The sequence below is a fragment of the Budorcas taxicolor genome, chromosome X, assembly GCF_023091745.1.
Source record: "Budorcas taxicolor isolate Tak-1 chromosome X, Takin1.1, whole genome shotgun sequence".
NCBI lineage: Eukaryota > Metazoa > Chordata > Mammalia > Artiodactyla > Bovidae > Budorcas > Budorcas taxicolor.
In genome coordinates this window covers 59,991,432-60,009,362 of record NC_068935.1, presented here as the reverse complement: position 1 = coordinate 60,009,362, position 17,931 = coordinate 59,991,432, and the positions used below count along the sequence as shown (strand labels likewise).

At 46.8% G+C, this 17,931-nt stretch overlaps 1 protein-coding gene across 1 annotated transcript; it reads right to left on the bottom strand.

Moving 5' to 3' along the window:
* Positions 1 to 2,875: 2,875 nt before the first annotated feature.
* Positions 2,876 to 17,248, bottom strand: GABRQ (gamma-aminobutyric acid type A receptor subunit theta). Its single transcript, XM_052663763.1, has 9 exons — positions 17,100 to 17,248; positions 15,033 to 15,121; positions 10,651 to 10,718; positions 9,098 to 9,318; positions 7,839 to 7,921; positions 7,226 to 7,363; positions 6,374 to 6,526; positions 4,369 to 4,616; positions 2,876 to 3,787 (listed from the first exon to the last, which is right to left on the bottom strand). Exons 1-9 carry the CDS (start codon positions 17,246 to 17,248, stop codon positions 2,876 to 2,878), a joined length of 2,061 nt encoding a protein of 686 aa, XP_052519723.1.
* Between the last annotated feature and the right edge of the window lie 683 nt (positions 17,249 to 17,931).

Genomic DNA, 17,931 nt, shown 5'->3' with positions numbered 1-17,931 from the left:
AGACAAGGGGAGATCTGGCAATGCACAGGCTAAAACAACCAAGTCGATGGCAAACTCAAACGTTCAAGTTTCTGGAGAGGTGTCATTGCCAAACCGCCGCTTCACCTGGACACATACTCTCATACTGTGAGTCACAGTAGTTCAACTGCTCTCATTGCAGCACACTAGGGCCAGGTATTCTTTCTTAAGGTATAATAAGATCTAAGATCTATAAGGTACATGGATCTATGGAGATATTTACAACTGGGCTCTCTGCCCTTGCTCTGAAGTCTCCCTGAGCATTTCTGCCAGATACATCTTAAATCCTTCTGTTTTTGTCCTCACTGATCCAATCTATCTGTATGATCTCCCATCCCAAATGAACTGCTCGCCTCCTGCAGGGCTCAAAGGCACTTCTGGGTACTGGAAACCCAAATCAAAATCAATCAACCAATGTTTAAGCCCCAGAAAGCAAGCCTTTCAAATAGCCATGATGGGAGCTTCTGATGTGAGGTCACTGCTCATCCCCCCACCTCTCTGTGAGGGGTGTCCAAAAAGAAAAAGGCTATTTTAAACATTCCGGCAGCATCTTTCTTGTTTTTAGCTGTCTCACAAGATGTGTGTGTGTGTGTGTGTGTGTGTGTGTGTGTGTGTATGCAGATATGAGGGTAAACGTGTGATGCTGTATGTGAACATACATGTGTGTGGTTGTGTTTGTGCATTATCTGTGTATATATGTACAGACTGCTGAGCACTTCCTACCTCAAGGCACTAAATGATCACTTCCTGAGACTACATTCACATTTTCTGCTTCTTCCATCCAGGAGACAGGAGTGGATGGGAACTGGGAGACCCTGCTCCCTGGGACAAAGGAATTGGAAAGAAACATTCAGTTAAGTAGCCTGGTCAGATACACCCCCCCCCACCCCTGATGTGGGAAAAGACCAAGAGAATTCTGGTGGTTCTAGAAGGGCCAGCTACAGGGAATATATATGCTTTCAGGTGTATTTCCTTTCACACCCATTTCAGATAAATAAACATAGCTTATAAATTCACATACATAAGTCATAAGTTTACACACTCTTTCATAGGGGTGCACACACATTTGCATCTACATGTTATATATACAATCTTACACACACCAATATAAACTTACACTGATGTACATAGAACTATACAGCTTCTCAAGTGATAGTATATGCACGCAGAACTAAACCGATGCAGACACACACCCAGGTATACACAGAAACACAAATATAGGAACACGGTTAACAGTGTAAGTGGCTGAGGGGCTGCAGGAGAGGCTGCCTACATAGGAAGGAGGGACATCAGCTGAGTGTTTCACCAGTCTTACTCCCCCTCCTCCTGCATCAATGAAGTGGAGCTGCTTGGCAAGTTGTTCTGCAGCCTACTGACTTCTTCCCTTAGGAGCCCACTGGGTAGGCAGTGCCCATGTTCAGTGTGCTCAATTCACACCTATTGGCTGGTCACTGGCTTCTTTCTGCAGCTCCAGGTGCTGTAGAATGAGATCTGATGCCGCGCACATAAGCAGAACCTGATGGAACACACCATTTTGTAAAAGAGAGGGGCAAGAGGGGAGAGCCTCAGCTGACAGAGTTAAGAGGACAAGAAGAAGGAAGAGCAAGTGGGATGACTCCACCCCTCATTGGATGTATGCCCTCAAGCATGGTACAGAAATTCCATTTTTCCCGCTCAGAACACTGGAGACAATGTGCTTTGCCTTCCCTGACTGACAGAACTCTTGTGAGGGTTCAGCAATGTGATGTGTGGGTGAGCTTGTTGACACTTACTATGCACTAGACAAACAGAAAGAATTATTATCTAGACTCACAACAGTTGTTCATCTGCTATTCTAGATTAGATGGTGAACTTTCCTAACTCTAGTCTTCATTCACCAAGTTCTTGCACTGTGTCTAGTGATGATCATCTCAGCATCTGACCAGACAGAACCTGATGGAACACACCGTTTTGTAAAAGAGAGGGGCAAGAGGGGAGAGCCTCAGCTGACAGAGTTAAGAGGACAAGAATAAGGAAGAGCAAGTGGGATGACTCCACCCCTAAGGCCCTATCATCAAGCATTTTGAAGCAGAGACATACACAAGAGAAGTTTCAATCCCTCCAAAGATGCTGGCTCAATCTGAGTGATCTCCAAACCAGCATCATCATGCTCTGCAAGCTCCTGCTGGAAGCATGCTCTCTCACTTATCCTGACATCTCACTCAGCACCCCTATCCACCCACCCTGCACCAGAACACTACACTCAAAATGCAACAGAAAAAATAGTGGGGAAAAGGCACTTTCAGAATTCCCAAGTTCCCTAGAGCCACCTCCTGCACTTGCAAGAGATGGCTAGCCCTTCTACAACCCAATTTGGCTTTCTCTTATGAAACCCTAAGCAGAGGGTGAGCAAGGACCATAATCACTAGGAAGGGAGGGGGGACAGAAGAAAAAACTAATGAAAAAGAAAATTCAACACATCAGTGGGACAGAAAAGTCCCCAGAAATGTTTTTGTACACAGGGCTCAGATCCTTCCTGTCCTCCAATTTGGCTCCTCTCTGCCCGCTAAACATTTCCAGGTGGCTTTTCTGTCTTAATTAGGTGTTAGAAGTCATTGACAATGTGATAGTCTTCAGAAGGAAAGGAAATTCAGTGTGTTCTTTACCTCGAACTCCTCCTCAATCCCTTCCCTTCTGGCCAGAATACATCCTTTTCAACTACTCCCCATGTCATGTTTATTAAGAAAAAGGTAGAATGGACTCAAATGCCCAATAACTATAAAGTAAAATGAAGACAGAAAAGAAGGCAAAATGGAACAAAAAGGAACTATGAAAGGACCACAGCACAGTGTCCCTGCCACTTGGGGACACTAGGGAACTAATAGATATGATACACCCAGTACACAATGTTGAACACCACAAAGGCAAGAGGGAAGAGGAGCCGGGAGCATCGGTCAACCTTAGGGATGTAGTCAGGGTGAAAGAGATCGGAGGAGAACCCTTTACTGAAGGAGCAGCCAGGGCTTGGGGGAAAACTGTCATCAGACTCTGAGTTGGTCTCCTTGTCTCCATCAAAGTCCATAAAATCATCACTATGGAGGCTTCGGGTACTGTCAACTTTACGCTTGAGTTGCTCCTCAAGGTCAAGGTAGCCGCTCTCAACTCTGACATCATCGGGTAAGCTATGGATATCACGAAGGGTGTTACAGATCTCCTGAAGCTCATAGGTTGCTTCTTGCACACGCTTCTGGCCATGAACAAGCAGACGCTTCTTGCTGGGGTCATTGTCTTCACTCTCATCGGAGTCAGAGCTCTCTTCAGGGTCTTCTTCTGGGTCATGGGTCTCAGCACAGCCATGGGCCTCAGCATGGTTGCAGATTTTGGTGGGAACAACACTGTTATCAACATCAATACCATTAACTCGAATGCCGTCATCATGCACCACCTGCTCTGAGGTGGACGGGAGATCATTCAGACTTTCTGTGGTGGCCAGCGAGGCCCCATCAGAGAGAGAGGACAGTGAACTGAGGCTTTCTGAGGAGGCCAGTGGTGCTTCCTTTGTGAGGGAGGTCAAAGAGCCAAGGCTTTCTGGGCTTGCTAGGCCGGCCCACCGTGGGCTGGAGGGAGGAGAGTCAGTTTCATCTTCTAGGTGAACCTGGTCATTGAATGCTGTATGAACAACCACTGTTGGGGAGGGAGGAGAGGAACGACTTTCCTCATCAGCACGATTGATGGGCTCGTCCACTGGGTAAACTGCCTCTTCTTCCCAGCGTCTCTTGTGCACATGGTGCTAAGGAACAGGACCAAGAGGCTGTTAGCATATACAAGGCTGTTAGCATCCAGGACTTACGCTGCCCACTCTGGAGTGCTGTGTAGTGGGCAGAGGCAAGACCTTCTCAGGCAGGTGGGGGTGGGCTCCCTGTGAAGCAGGGACACTAACACACTGCCAGCAGCAAAAGACTCAGCATGGCTTTGGAGTCAGAAGAGCAAAGGAAGGAGAGGTAGGTCAGCCTCTCTGGTGTCTCTTCCTTGCAGCTTCCCTGTGTTCCCCTTTCCTTCTGGCTCCATGGCCTACCCTTTGAAGCATGCTGAGTAGACCAGATCTGAAGCCCAAAGGTCTGGGGAAGTCTATCTCTGCCACTTGTTAGCCTTGTGACCTTGGACAATGACTCAACCTATAAAGGAGTGATGATAAATTGTTCTACTTCTGTCTTATCTGGTGTGTGTGTGTATGTGTGTGTGTGTGTGTATGTGTGTGTGTGTGTATGTTGTGTGAAGATGAAAGGAGCTAAGAAATTAAAAAGGTTCAAGTGCTAATCTTAGGTTTAAGAGGTGCTCAAGGAAAGTGGATTGTCATTCAAAAAGCCAAACCTGCTCTGCCTCTTGGTAGCGGTAGCGCTCCATGACTCTTAGGGCTCTTCTGAGTTGCCTCTGAGAATGCCGGGATCCTCTTCGGTTGTAGAAAAGGTAGTTGATGTAGACATACTCCACCAAGGAAAAGAACACGAAGAAGAAGCATACGACCATATAGATGTCAATGGCCTTGATACAGGAAAATTGGGGGAATTTATCCCGCAGATGTGAGTTGATGGAGTTCAGGATAAGCATTGAAGTCAAACCTATACACAACACAGCACACAGTTAGTCCCCTCAGGAGGCTGAAGTTCTTGCACAAGCCATCAGCCCCACATCCCACTGGAAGGGAGCAAAGGCCATCTCTGAGGTCAAGAGGGCCCTTAGCAAAAGGTCTAGCTTTTCTGGCTTAGGACCTTGGCTCAATTGCCCTTTTAGCTTCTTCACCCCCATCTTTAGGCCCAGCCTGTACTTCAACAGTTCAGTGACTATTGTTCTTAGGGTCAAGTCAAGAATCTCCAGCCATGGTTCATAGTGAGTTACACATCTAGCCCCATTTTACCCTATGATGCTCCTTCCCTTTTTTGCCTCCTAGTATATAGGCTTTCCTGTGATCCATCCCTCAGAAGGTTTGGTGAGCACTAAAATATTGCACAAATATAAAGGTTTAGCATACTGTGTGCTCCTAAAGAAGAAGGCTAAAAAGTCTGCCCCAAAGATGGTGAAGGAGAAAGCAGACCAGAGTGTGGGATAGATAGGCATTCTGAAGAGTGGGACCAAATATATTTGGGAGCTTAGGCCCCTCCTTGGTACTGCTCAGAAGTCTTCGATACTCCCCATTGTTTAGACATGAAGTTCCAACTGCTTAAAGTGGAATTTGAAGTTATTCCCAAGTCAGCCCAGGCTTTCTTCCTGATACGCTCCCCACTTCCCCAGTTTGTGCCCCAGGTAAAAGTGTGAAAGTTGCTCAGTCATGCCTGACTCTTTGCGACCCCATGGATTATACAGTCCGTGGTATTTTCCAGACCAGAATACTGGAGTGGGTAGCCTTTCCCTTCTCCAGGGGATCTTCCCAACCCAGGGATCAAACCCAGGTCTTTCGCATTTCAGGCAGATTCTTCACCAGCTGAGCCACAAGGGAAGCCCAAGAATACTGGAGTGGGTAGTCTATCCCTTCTCCAGAGGATCTTCCCGACCTAGGAATCAAACTGGGGTCTCCTGTATTGCAGGAAGATTCTTTACCAACTGAGCTACCAGGGAAGCCCTTAGTACCCTGCAATTTACCCTTTATCTGTAAACAAGCTTCCTCTTTCAGGGAATACTGAGACTAATATCTCTGCCTCCTGGAAGTCTTCAAAACCCAGGTTGAACAGTACTTTCCTACTGCAGTTATAGCCAAGAAGACCCAGGTCATTTCTTCTTCTGGACTCTGATTGTGTATATCTCAGCCTTTTATTAGACATTTGTCAAGGGCAGTTCATCTAGAAGGCCTCTGCTGCTTCACAGGCATTTTGATATGCTTCTTTTTTTTTTTTTATTTTTTTTTATTTTTTTTTATTTTTTTATTTTTTTCATTTTATTTTTTATTTTTTTATTTTTTTTAATTTTAAAATCTTTAATTCTTACATGTGTTCCCAAACATGAACCCCCCTCCCACCTCCCTCCCCATAACATCTCTGTGGGTCATCCCCATGCACCAGCCCCAAGCATGCTGTATAATCAGTGTTTATTGTATTCCATTTCTAATATAAATTTGTGACTTATCCATTCATTTTATGTATCTAGCAAAGAGAAATTCTGATAGTTTGGACCGAACATATCAAGATACCAACCCAGATGTCTTTTTGCATCTGTCTCCAACGTTGGTCTCTCTGCTGGGGGTTGGCTGGGCACCTGTACAAATGCCTGTTAGTCAGGCCCCATCTTGTTCCCTTGCCTGTGCAGTCACACACTGCTCCTTACTCTCAACTTTTTTCTGAGCAAGATGAGCCAAGTTCTTCCCTGAGATGGGGACAGGACTTACCGACTGTCACCCTGGCTGCAGAAGATTCATAGTTCATCCAAAATGATATCCAAGAAACAACAGTGGTGAGGACGCTGGGCCAATAGATCTGCACAAGGTAACTGGTGACTTCCCTTTTGACCAGGAACCTCAGGATCAGGCGCACATAGGAACCTGGCCAGGAGACAGACTGATATTAGGGTGGCAGGGCTGAGGGGATTTTCAGGGTGAAGTACAGGATGGTTGAGGGGAAACCAATGGCCACTTGATACAGGAAAATTGGGGCAATTTGTCCACAGATGTGAGTTGATAGAGTTCAGGATAAGCATTGAAGTCAAACCTATAAACAACACAGCACACAGTTAGTCCCCTCAGGAGGCTGAAGTTCTTGCACAAGCCATCAGTCCCATATCCCACTGGAAGGGAGAAGTGGAAGTCCCACTATCCCAGCCTGGGAAGTCTGCAGACCTGACCCCTTTTGCCGCCTTAATGCCAGTGACAACGACACATATTAGTAGGCCCATGTGGCTCAGCAAGTCTGCTATCTCTTCCTTCCTTCCTCAGTTGCTCCATGTCAACTGAAGTTGAAATGGGAGAGAGAGGAGATATTTCAAAGGTGCCACAGATGGAGCAGCTGGCCCTGAAAGGAGGCCTGTGTAGTGTCAAACCCACCGAAGTGCTGCTGCACTCATTTCCTCACTGGCAGAAGGTAAGCCTCTGGGACTTCCTGAAGGGGGCTTTGCAAGGTGTCCAGAACAAGAAGAGAATAGGAAAGCAGGCAGAAGAGACTCTAGAGGTCAAAGGCAGAGGTCACCAGGAGTTCCCTAGTATACAAAAGAGACACGAGACAGGAGAGGAGGGGGTCAGACTCACCTGTGTAGAAAAACACCTCTTTGGTACTGATCGTCTTTCCCAGGAAGCTGAACTGAGGGATGTGAAGCTTCTCTGTCCCCTGGACGGCATTCCCACTGCCTTCCCAGTAGAGCAGGATGTCGTCAACTGTGTAGCCATCTACAGGGGTGAAGCGAGCAGAGTCAAAGGAAGCAGGCACAGGTGGCTTTCATACCAGAGGAGTTTATAAAAACCAAAGGATAGGTAGAACCTACAGTTTGCAGTTTTGTGGGTCTGACCCTGGGGCAGTGGGACACTTGAAAAGAGAACTTTCAGTCTGGAGTTTCTTATCCAGGAAGAAAAGCAGAGTAGACAGATGTGCCATGAGCTTGTGCACAAACTCCCCAGAGCATGGCACATTCCCATATGGGACTACTTCCATCCTGAAGGCCACCTTCTCCCAGATGCCATATATATATACACACACCCCATCTGTCTGTCCATCTGTCTGTCTATCTATCTATCTACCTAGGAGTGAAAAGGTGGGGAGGGAGTAGGGGACATATGCAGTCCCTCTCACTGTCAAGTGCACCTTTGGTTTCCTCATGGCCCCGCACCCAGGAAGGGAAGAAGGGGCCATGGGAGACGAACGTACAGCTCTCCACCTCCAGCTTGCAGGTCTGCTTGTCCAGAGGGAATTTTTCCAGATTCATGGAACAAGCTGCTGTGGTGGTGAGCCTGCAAAGGAAAAGCAGAAGGAAGAGGAAAGTGAGTCCAGCCCAGGCAAGTAACTGTTCCTGAGAAAACTGCAGGGGTGGAGTGGGAAGAGGTAACCCAAGGACTGGCCCACACTGCCTACATTAAAGCTGGGTGCTCCTCTTCCTTTCTTGTTTCCTTCTTTCTCTTCCCCTCCCTTCCTTCCCTCCAGAGGAAAGATGAGTTACAATAAAGACGAGTTGTGTAAGGAGGAGAGAGGAAATCTGTATGTAACAAAGAAACCAAAAAGTGGTGTAGGACTAATAGAGATGAGAACAGATGTATGGCATGTCAGAAAACCTTGGGGTGTCAAAATGGGAAGGACCCTGGAGGAAACTGAATGCAGAGTCGGAAAGGGGACTTTCTTGCTGAAGAAGCAGCAAGACTGTTAGGAGGAAACCACAACACTGAAGCAGCTGAAGTGCTAGATCTGACGTATGTGGTGTGCACACACTGATGTGAGCAGCGACCCAGGCACACCTTTGGCTATGAGAACTGCCCCTGCAGCACATCCATCTCTGTGCATCTGCTTATGAGTGTCCTAAGGCTTAGCAAATGCCAGTGAGTGTAAATGGGCAGGAGGGATTAATATCTCTGAGGTTAGCTATGGAGTGAGGCTTCAATTGCCATGTGGGAAGTCCTATAGAAGAATCTGAGGAGGGATCTTGGAAGACCTGGGGCCATGGGAGAAGGGACCAGTTGGGAATAGGATTTACAAAAGCTTTCTGCAGCCCCAGCTGGGAGCCTCTGGACTCCTCTTTGTCCTGCTCTTCCCAGCTGCCAAGCTTGTCTCTTTCAACTGTTAAAGTGATTTCCATTTTGTACAGTAGGTGGTGTGTGTGTGTGTGTGTGTGTGTGAAAGAGCTATACCCTAGTAGGTACCTGTTGTAGAAATTTTCTGAGATAAATTTATCTCTTACACTTGTCTTACAAGATGGTTTGTAAGAGATGAGGCCGTGAGGAGGGCTTTGGTGACCATCTATTATGTTACAAATAGACCAGCGGGGCATTCCAGTGTGCATACATTCTGTTTGTACAAAGCCATAGGCAGTAGATGCACAACTGCACACCCCTGGGCCCCCTGGATGCTGCACAATATATGACAAAAGGCAGAGATCAGTCCTGCCAGGGTGATCCCCAGGTCCCTGGGGAACTCACCGGATGCCATACCGCACGGTTCCATCTGGGTGAAGCTGAAACATGCGGTTTTCCACAGTTGCATCATGAACAAAAGCCTCCTTGCTATTTAGAAAGTAGCAGTCAGGGACCCACAACTTCTCAAGCAGCCGATAGTCCAGGGTCAAGTTCAGGTTGGTCTCATGATATGCTAAACGTGGATCTTTCCAGGTCTGATGAAAAAACATCCTAATGGTATAGTCCTGAGGAGAGAAAGTTAAATCCTAGTTGTAAGTGGGGTTGTTCAGCTTTTGGTCCTCCGAGTTTGTGTGTGTGTGTGCATGCAGGTATATGAAATTTATCTTAAATATAGACAAGTAATGAAACATGTAAGAATGTTCAATGTTAGGGATAATAAAATGAGCTCCATATAATTAAAATTCAGATTAAGAAATACAATGTTCCCAATAACTTTCAAGCTTCAGTGTATCCCCTGCAGATCATATTTCCCACATCTCCCAGCAGTAATGCGTTATCTTAACTTTTAATGGTAATAATTTTGCTTTTTACATTTTTTTCTCCATGTTTTCCTAAGTTTTATTGCCTATGCTTTTCTAAGAAATGTATTGCTTACTTGGACTTACTTAAAATTTTTTTTCTGAAAGAAATCACACTCTCTGTGTTCATAGCTTGCTTCTTTCACTCAACATCGTGCTTGTGTGTTTGTTCAGCTTGACCTTGATAGTTAAAATTTGTTCACTTGTATTGCTGGATAATATTGCCTTATATAAATATACCATATATATTACTATGTGATGACACCATAAATACCAAAATCACAATGAAATAAGAACTATGAAGCCAAAGTTCCAGTTTATATTCCCACTAAGTGCAGATGAGAGTTCCCAGTGCTCCTGCCTTGCCTATATTGGTTTTGTCTGACTTTTGACTTTTTGCTGGTGCAGCAGGTATGTAATGGGTTCTCACTGTGGTCTTATTTTGCATTTCACTGATTAATAATAAAAGTCAAATATCATTTCATAACTGTATCTGCTACTTGGATTTCTTCACAAAAGTGAAGTTCCTGTTTGCATTTTCTGATCATTTTTCCATTGTTTTAAAATATTCTTATTAAGTCACAGGAATTATGTGTATTTTCAATACCAGTCATTTGTGTTGCAAATATCATTGTCCAATCTGACTTGTCCTTTCAAACTTTTCATACTGGTTTTGTTTCTTTCTTTTACAAAGCTGAAGTGCCAAAAGTTTTGGCTAAAGAGAATATTATTATAGTTGAAGTTACCAGTATTTATTTTTATAATCTGTGTTTTCTGTCTTTTTAAAAAAACTCCTTACCTATCTCAAAGACACTAAAACAATATCTTATATTTTAAAAGCTTCATAGATCTTTCACTTTTAGATCTATAATACATCTGGATTTATTTTTCATTTCAGGTGGTTGTAGTTTCTGAAACCTATTATGTTCCTCCATGTGGGCTCTGCTGCAGGTCATAACAACAGGAGTTCACTTATGACCCTGCTCCTTGTCTCATGTACCTGGTCCCCCGCCCCAAGGCTGGAGCTGACACACTTACCATAGTCACTTCTGAGATCTGTTCAATACTGGAGACATAGATAGACACTCCCACTGGCACAGGGGTGCCTACAATACAGGAAGACACCATTACATTCAGGGTAGGAAAAAGGGTAAAAAACTGCCTGAGTTTGAACATCATTTTGGCACTTACTAGCTGTGTGACCTTGAAAAAGTTACCTAACCTCTCTGAGCCTCAGTTTCCTCAGAATGGGGATAGTGATAGTACTTAACTCATAGTTAATTAATGCAAGCCAAGCACTTAGAGAAGGGCCTGGCTCACAGTATGCTGAAAAGAAAGGGTCAGGCCAAAATAAAGAAAAAATAAGGTGATGAAGCACTCTTTTTCTAAATGTTTTCTGGATAAAAACTCAAGAACAATGAGGCCCAAAACAAGATATATGCTGTGCATGAGCATATTTGTGTGAGTTCATGTAAATGTGTCTATGTGTGAGTGAATGTGTGTCTTTGTGTGAATGAAGAATGAATGTGTGAGCTGTGTGCATGAGTGGATGTGATCATGTTCACAGACATGAGTAAACCTGTGCATGTATTCATGTGCAGGTGAATGTGCCAGTGTGCACATGAGTATATGTGAGCATGCCTGTGTGTGAGAAAAATGCATGAGTGTATTTGTATACTTGAATGTGTTGTGTGAGAATAAATATGTGAACATGTGCATGTATGTAGGAATGTTGTGTGGGAGTGAATTATAAGTATGTTCTTGTGCGAATGAATGTTTGTGTGTTCATGTATGAGAGAATGTGTGACTGTGAATGTATGTGAGCTTGTTAATGCACAAGGCAACGTGTGAACATGGGTTTGTGAGCTTGTTTGTGTGTGAGTTAATTTGTAGGTGTGTTTGTATACATGTGCATGTTAATGCATGAATATATTCATGTGTGAGTGAATTCATGAATGTTGTTTGTGAGCATGTTTGTGTGTGAGTGAATGTGTGAGCACATTTCTGGGTGAATGAATGTGTGAGCACATGCGTGTATTTGCATATATCATGTGGGAGTGACTATGTAGGTTGTTTGTGTGAGCCTGTTCACTTGTTAATGTATTTGTGAGCATGTCCATGTGTGAGTGAATGCATGATCATGTTTGCATGTGAAAAGTTGTGTTTGGGAATGTAAGTGAACTTATGAGTACGTGACTGTATGTGTGAGTGAGCATGCTCATTGTGTGTATATGTGAATACATTTGTTCATGTGACTTTGTTCATATGCAAGTGAAAAGTGTGATAAGTGATGATGCTTCTACACTCACACTCATCACACTTATGAGTGTGAGTTTATGTATGCATGTTGATGTGCTTGAGAAAACATTTGAACATGTCCAAGTGAGTATCGTTGAATGTGTGAGTGTTTGTGACTGTGTTTATGTGTGAGTGAATGTGCAACTATGTTGATGTGCAAGTGAACCCATGAGCATATTCATTTGTGTTAGTGCGTCACTATACACCTATGAGTGAATGTGTGAGCATGTTCATGTGTGAATGTGTTTGTGAGTTGGTAAAAATTTGGACATGTTTGTGTGTGAGTATGTGTGAATGTGAGTGTCTTCATGTATGTGAATGTCAAACCATGTGTGAATATGTGTCTATGTGTGAGTGAATGAGTGATTTTGAGTGTGTTCATGTGAATGAGTACATATGTGAGGGTGTTTGTGTGTATTAGTATGCAACTGTGATTGAATCTGTGTATGTGTGTGTCTATGTTTCTGCCTCCTGGCTTTCTTTTTCAGGACTAGGTGTTAGCACTGCCCATTCCAATGTGATAATGAATGTGCAAATATGTCATAACTATGAAGTACTGTAGAAAACATTTTTATTGTTTCCTCATTGACTCAGGACTCCCTCCACCCAGCCCCACAGCTGAACCATTATTCTATGTGTATTATATCACACTGCTGTTACGGAAACAGGCATGATGCTTCCGATTCAGCCTGCTGGCTTCACTGCAGGCTGACTGCCTAGAAACTAATCTAGAAAGTGCTACTGGGAATCCATGTATGAATGGCATCTGAGAAGTAAATGAGACTCCGTGTGAGGGCATAACCAGCTCCAGCATTCAGGGCTATTGTGAATGATCCCTGGCAAAGTGCTTGTAGTGATAAGGGTTTCTAGAAAGGCAGTTTTTCTTTATTATAGCTTTTCAGGCTCTCTGCATGCCTTTAGAGGAGGATGAAAGCTGTGTTAGGCAGGCAACAAGCCCCAGAAGGGCAGGGCAGCCATCCCCTTGGTTAGCTCACTCTAGTGTCAAACCTGTAATCCTGGACCATTCTGTATCACTCAGGCAATCCCATCCTTTATAGCAGAATCCTGGAGATCTGAACCCTAAAGTGCCAGGGCTCTGCTTTGTCTAAAGGCCCCCAGTTAAAGGGGCAAGTGGAAACGTGCAGTCCACATTCCCCTCAGCAAGCCATGAGTTCTGGCCCAGGAGTGCGACCTGAAGGAAGGGGGCTTGAGATCTTTTTTTTTTTTTTTTTTAATTTACCCACATAGAGGGAACACCTTATGTGCTAGCAGTGGTCATAATGAGAGCTTAACTAAGATACCACACCCCTACAAGCATAACAGAGGGGAACAAGAAGCTTCCAGATAAGGTGTCTAAATGTCTAAATGCTAGAAGGTTCTGCCTTGTCCTTGTCCTCCCACCTTCACCTACTCTTTGGCCAAACTGGGGGCCGAGCTGCTATCAGACTCCCCATGCATGTCCATGAAGCTTAGTGTAATCCAGGAGGTTAGACATCAGGTGTAAACAAATTCAGGTTAGCTCAAAATATGGCGGTGAGGTGCCTTGAAGATCTGTGGGTCAGGAGCACCTGACAACCCCCAGAGGTTGCCCCTTGCTCTGTTTCCTCTGTTCCCTCCCCCCTGGCCCTGTGTGCCTGCAGAGATGGCAACCTGAAGCAGTGGGGAGAATGTGCTTGATGTACTCAAATGGCTGCTGGTCAGCCTTTGCTGAAAAACATGAGAATGATAGAGGAAAAAAAAATGCAACAGTTACACCCTTGACACCTGACATTCGTTGCTTGGTGCAACTGGTTCAGTGGGGTGCTGGCTGTGCCCTAGCACTTGCCTTCTGTCCTGTCCACTCCAACTTCCCAGTCCCTAGTGCACACTCACCTTGGATCCGAGGGCTGTACCACCTTCTGCCTTCACACTTGAAGGAAGCAAAGCAGCAAAGAGGATACCAGTCAAGTGCCCCGCCCCCAAACCTTAGGACACCGGGAAACCAATAGGTCTTCAAGGTAGCTCCTAGGCAGATCACAGAGCCCCTAGTGGTCTACCACAAAGGCAATTGCTAACAGCTGTGTGCCCTTGAAGGCGGAGGCATTGTGTATTCAGAAGACCTCTATTCATACAAATGTGCTAATGTGAACATTAGCATCCATTAACCCTTTAGAGTGGGTGTCTAGTTCTACCACCTGCAGGAAGGGAAGTGCTTGCCCTGACTTAGCCACCTTGCTTTTTAGCTCTTTCCTGGTTTCCTTTGAGCCAAAATGTGATTAACGTCTATTTAAGGCACCCCTCCTCTTGTCTCTCCTTGGTCTATGTTTCCTGGGCATCGCTCAGCCAGAGAACGCTATTCCTATTCTGTGCGGTCCAGGTAGGTTCCTATCATTTTGTGCTGTGAGATGGTCCATCTCCCTTTCCAAAGCGGGGGCCAGGGTGGGGTGGGATGAGGGGCTAAGCAACAACAGGAGAAATTGATGTATTGGTTTCCTGGAGTTTGTTACTTCAGTTTCTTTGTCATTTCTCAACTCTGTGCTTGAGATCTGAGACGTATAGATTTTACTTAGCACATAAAGCTATCAGAAGTTCCTAACGTAATCAAGTGGGATTCATATGAAGTCCCATGCTGACTGCAGTGTGTGCAATAAACTGAACTTGGTGGGAGCTGAAGGCTTGGGGAGGGTGAGCAGAGGCAGCAGAACCTGGGACCCGGGTATACAAAGTAAACTAGGCAGAGAAGACCATGCCCTTAGTTTGCAACTAGCTGAATGGGGGTAAGGGCCCAGGGTTCAAAGAATGTGTGCACAAGTGGAACGTGTGTCCTCCCCACAGATGGAGCAGAAAACTCCAGCCGGAGAAGCACACCTGGGGTGACGAGTGCTTCTGCGGTCCAGGCAATGTGCTTCAGGCTCAGGCCGATGTATAGGAGTGTGGAGGGGGCACAGAAGTGGGAGAAATACCGGCAGAAGAGCCACAGGCCCAGGACTTGGGGCCTGGGAATGCTCTGCTGGGGTCTCTGGAGGGTCAGGAAAGGGGGTCTGCAGAGGCAGAAGGGCCCAGTCCAGAGGAGTGCCCCTGGTCAGCTCACTGGGTGGGGCTGGTTTGCTGTGTCTCAGCTCTAGTACCTGGACGTGTCTTACCTCCAAAATTGGGCCTCAGACGGCCATCATAGTTCGACAGCACCCTGTCCAAAATCTTGTGGACTGTAGCTTCATTTGCACAATTTTTGCTGGAACAGAGAAGTCATTTGTAGGTATTGGTCATCAGTGAATGCTGCATCACTTCTCAAAAAACAAACAGCAAACAGCACCCCTGGCATCAACTCGCCGGGGCCTTCTCTCCACCCGCACACACGCAGACACGTGCAGTCACTGATGCAGACACGTGCATCATACATGTACACATGTCTCCCCGCTCCCTCCCCTTCCTCCAGTGAGTCAGCCAGAAGCGCAGCAGTGACGCAGACTCTTCTTTCCCCCTCCCCCTCCACAGCCTTAATCCAAAGGGTGGGGCATAAAGACTGGCTTTTTGTTACCAGGCAGAATTGGGGGGTTGGGGGGGAACTGTAGGGGAAGTGGAGAGGAGAGGGTGTGGGCAGGCATGAGCGCTCATAGAAACATATTACCTCAAGGCCCCTAAGGAGCCCCACCTTACTATCGGCCTGGATGCACTTTACCCCCTCAGTACCTCCATGAGCTGAGCCCAACCAGCCTGCATCCTCCACCGCACTCACATTTCCCCTACCTAGGCTGGGGCTGGCAATTTGCTATCACGTCTATGTGAATCTTGTTCTTGCGCACCTGTTTTCAAGACTTGGCATGTGACATATGGCACAGAGAGAGCCTTGCTCATGTAGTAGAGATTTATGAGCCTCGTCAATCAAACCATTTCTGATCCTTGGGTTTCAGAGCCATCCTCAAAAACACATGCATTTTTGGAGCAGGCATCTCTTTGACTAAGCGTGTGTTTCCAGCCTAGACGTGTTTTGGGTGAGCACATTTAAATGGACCCAGAGAGCTGGCCTTTCCAGAAGTCTCTGATACGCCCTTTCAATTCACATAGACCTTCACTGGGGCTTCTTTTCCCCCAAAGGGGGCTTGTGAATGAGAATAGGCCCTGACATCACTATAACTCTTAGTATCTTTCACGCAGTGACTATGGAACGTCAGCCCCTGCAGATCTCGTGTGTGTGCGTGCGTGTGTGTATGTGTGTGTGTGTGTGTGTGTGTGTGTGTGTGTTCACTAGCGCAATCTGGTATCTTGGGTTGAGGACATTGCAGAGCTTTCTGCTGGAACCTTGCCCAACTATCCCCCTCCCCTTTTTCCTCATACATGTTCTTTTCTGGTTTGCCATTTGAAAAATTATTCTCAATCATCTTTTTAAAAAATCTCAATTATCTTTAATGAGAAAATTTCAAAGTGTGCACATGAATGATTTCCAAATTAAAGCAATGCATTTCTGTGTGTTAAGGACCACACGCACTACCCATATGCCAGTGCTCAGGATCTGTGGCCATCACAAACACACATTTTCATGTGATCTCCACGTAAAGGCTGACTGTTTAACATCTCTTCAGATATTTGCAGACCCAAACAAACTAGAAATCAAACACCAAATCTTAAAATGTTTAATTGGAGTCACTACAGAACTGCACCCATCTCAGGCCACACGGTTATATGTTATACAGCCACCGATCGCACTGTCTGGGCTCAGATGAGGCTGAGTCAATAATTTCTGTCTGCGGCATCGGAAAAGGTCCCTCACTGCTCAACACACAAATTCACGAATACACGCACGCGCCTCAGGGAATAGAGAAAAAAATCCGGACTCAAACAGGTGTCTCCACAGTTTTATGAATTTCCCATCACCCTGTATTCCCACCCTCAATCCTACAAGTGCTAAAGGGTGTGACTGGGAAAAGCTGACGGGCTTTGGTCCCTGGGGATGGATGGCAGATCTTGAGGGGAGGGCATCCTTCCCCGAAAGCCCCCGGGGCTGCAGTTAACAGGTGGGCTGAAGCACCAGGGCTCTATCTCCTCCCTACTCTCAGCCCACCACCCTCCAGGGATCTGGAGGCTGGGCCGGCGCGCCAGGGATCGGCGAGCCAGGGTCCAAGTCTTCCCCAGCCCGCTCCGTCCAAGAGGTCCGAGGCTGCCGCCGGTCCTCTCCTGTCACCGCCATGCCCCACCTGGCGGCTCCTGCTTACCAGTCGAAGAGGTTCAGGACGGCTTCGGGCACGGTGGAGGAGAGCTCTAAGTGGAATTTCGGGGTGGAACTGAGGTCGCTGCCCTCTGCGAGCCAGGTTCTGATGAGCAGCAGAAGCACGGCGGCTCGCAGCATCCCTCGGATGCTCATGGCTGCGCACTCCACGGCTTTGGAGGGCGCGAGAGGCTGCGGTTCGCCGCCGCCGCCGCCGGGGAATGGGACCGAACGAGCGAGGACAGTGCGAGGCGAGAGGGAGCTGGGGGGTCGCGAGGAGTCGCCTCTAAGGAGACTGCAGCGAGAGTTTAGGGAGCAGGGGGAGCAGGAGTCGGACTGGAGTCCAGAAGCCAGGCTAGTGTCCGACCCGGAGCCTTAGGACGCGCCCGGCGGCTGCAGGGTGCGCTCCGTCTGCAGCCGCTCCAGGCTGTGACTGGGCACCCAGCCCCGCGTCCGCTGGCTCCGCCCACTCCGACGGTCGCGCTGGTCGAACCAATCCAGCAGGTGCCAGAAGCCGCACAAAAAAGGCGCGCGCTCCAGCCTCCGCCCTCAGCAGGCGCACCGCCCGGCCCCCCGCCCCTTCAGGCCTCCGCTGTCTCGCCCCCGCCAGTCACAGTCAGGGGCGGGGCCGGCCCGGGGGAGGGGAGGAGCGTCGCTGCCAGAGGGCTGAATGCGCGTCCTCAGCCAGGCACCCGATGGGTCGTGTTTTCTCTCGGCAAAAAAAAAAAAAAAATCAAAATGTGCGTGTCTTTTGAAAGACCGTGTGCCCAAGAGTTTTGTTTTTCGCGGTGAAGGGAGTGAAGGAATTTGCTCTGTCTGGATGTACCTTCTGACAAGGC

What these genes read in the sequence shown, in the direction of transcription:
- GABRQ (XM_052663763.1), bottom strand. Translation starts at nt 17,248, where the DNA reads ATGAGCATCCGAGGGATGCTGCGAGCCGCCGTGCTTCTGCTGCTCATC. An exon ending in TCTGAGGCCCAATTTTGGAG is followed by an intron (nt 10,719 to 15,032) that starts GTAAGACACGTC and finishes CCTGTATTGTAG; the next exon opens with GCACCCCTGTGCCAGTGGGA. An exon ending in CAAGCTGGAGGTGGAGAGCT is followed by an intron (nt 7,364 to 7,838) that starts GTACGTTCGTCT and finishes TCACCCCTGTAG; the next exon opens with ATGGCTACACAGTTGACGAC.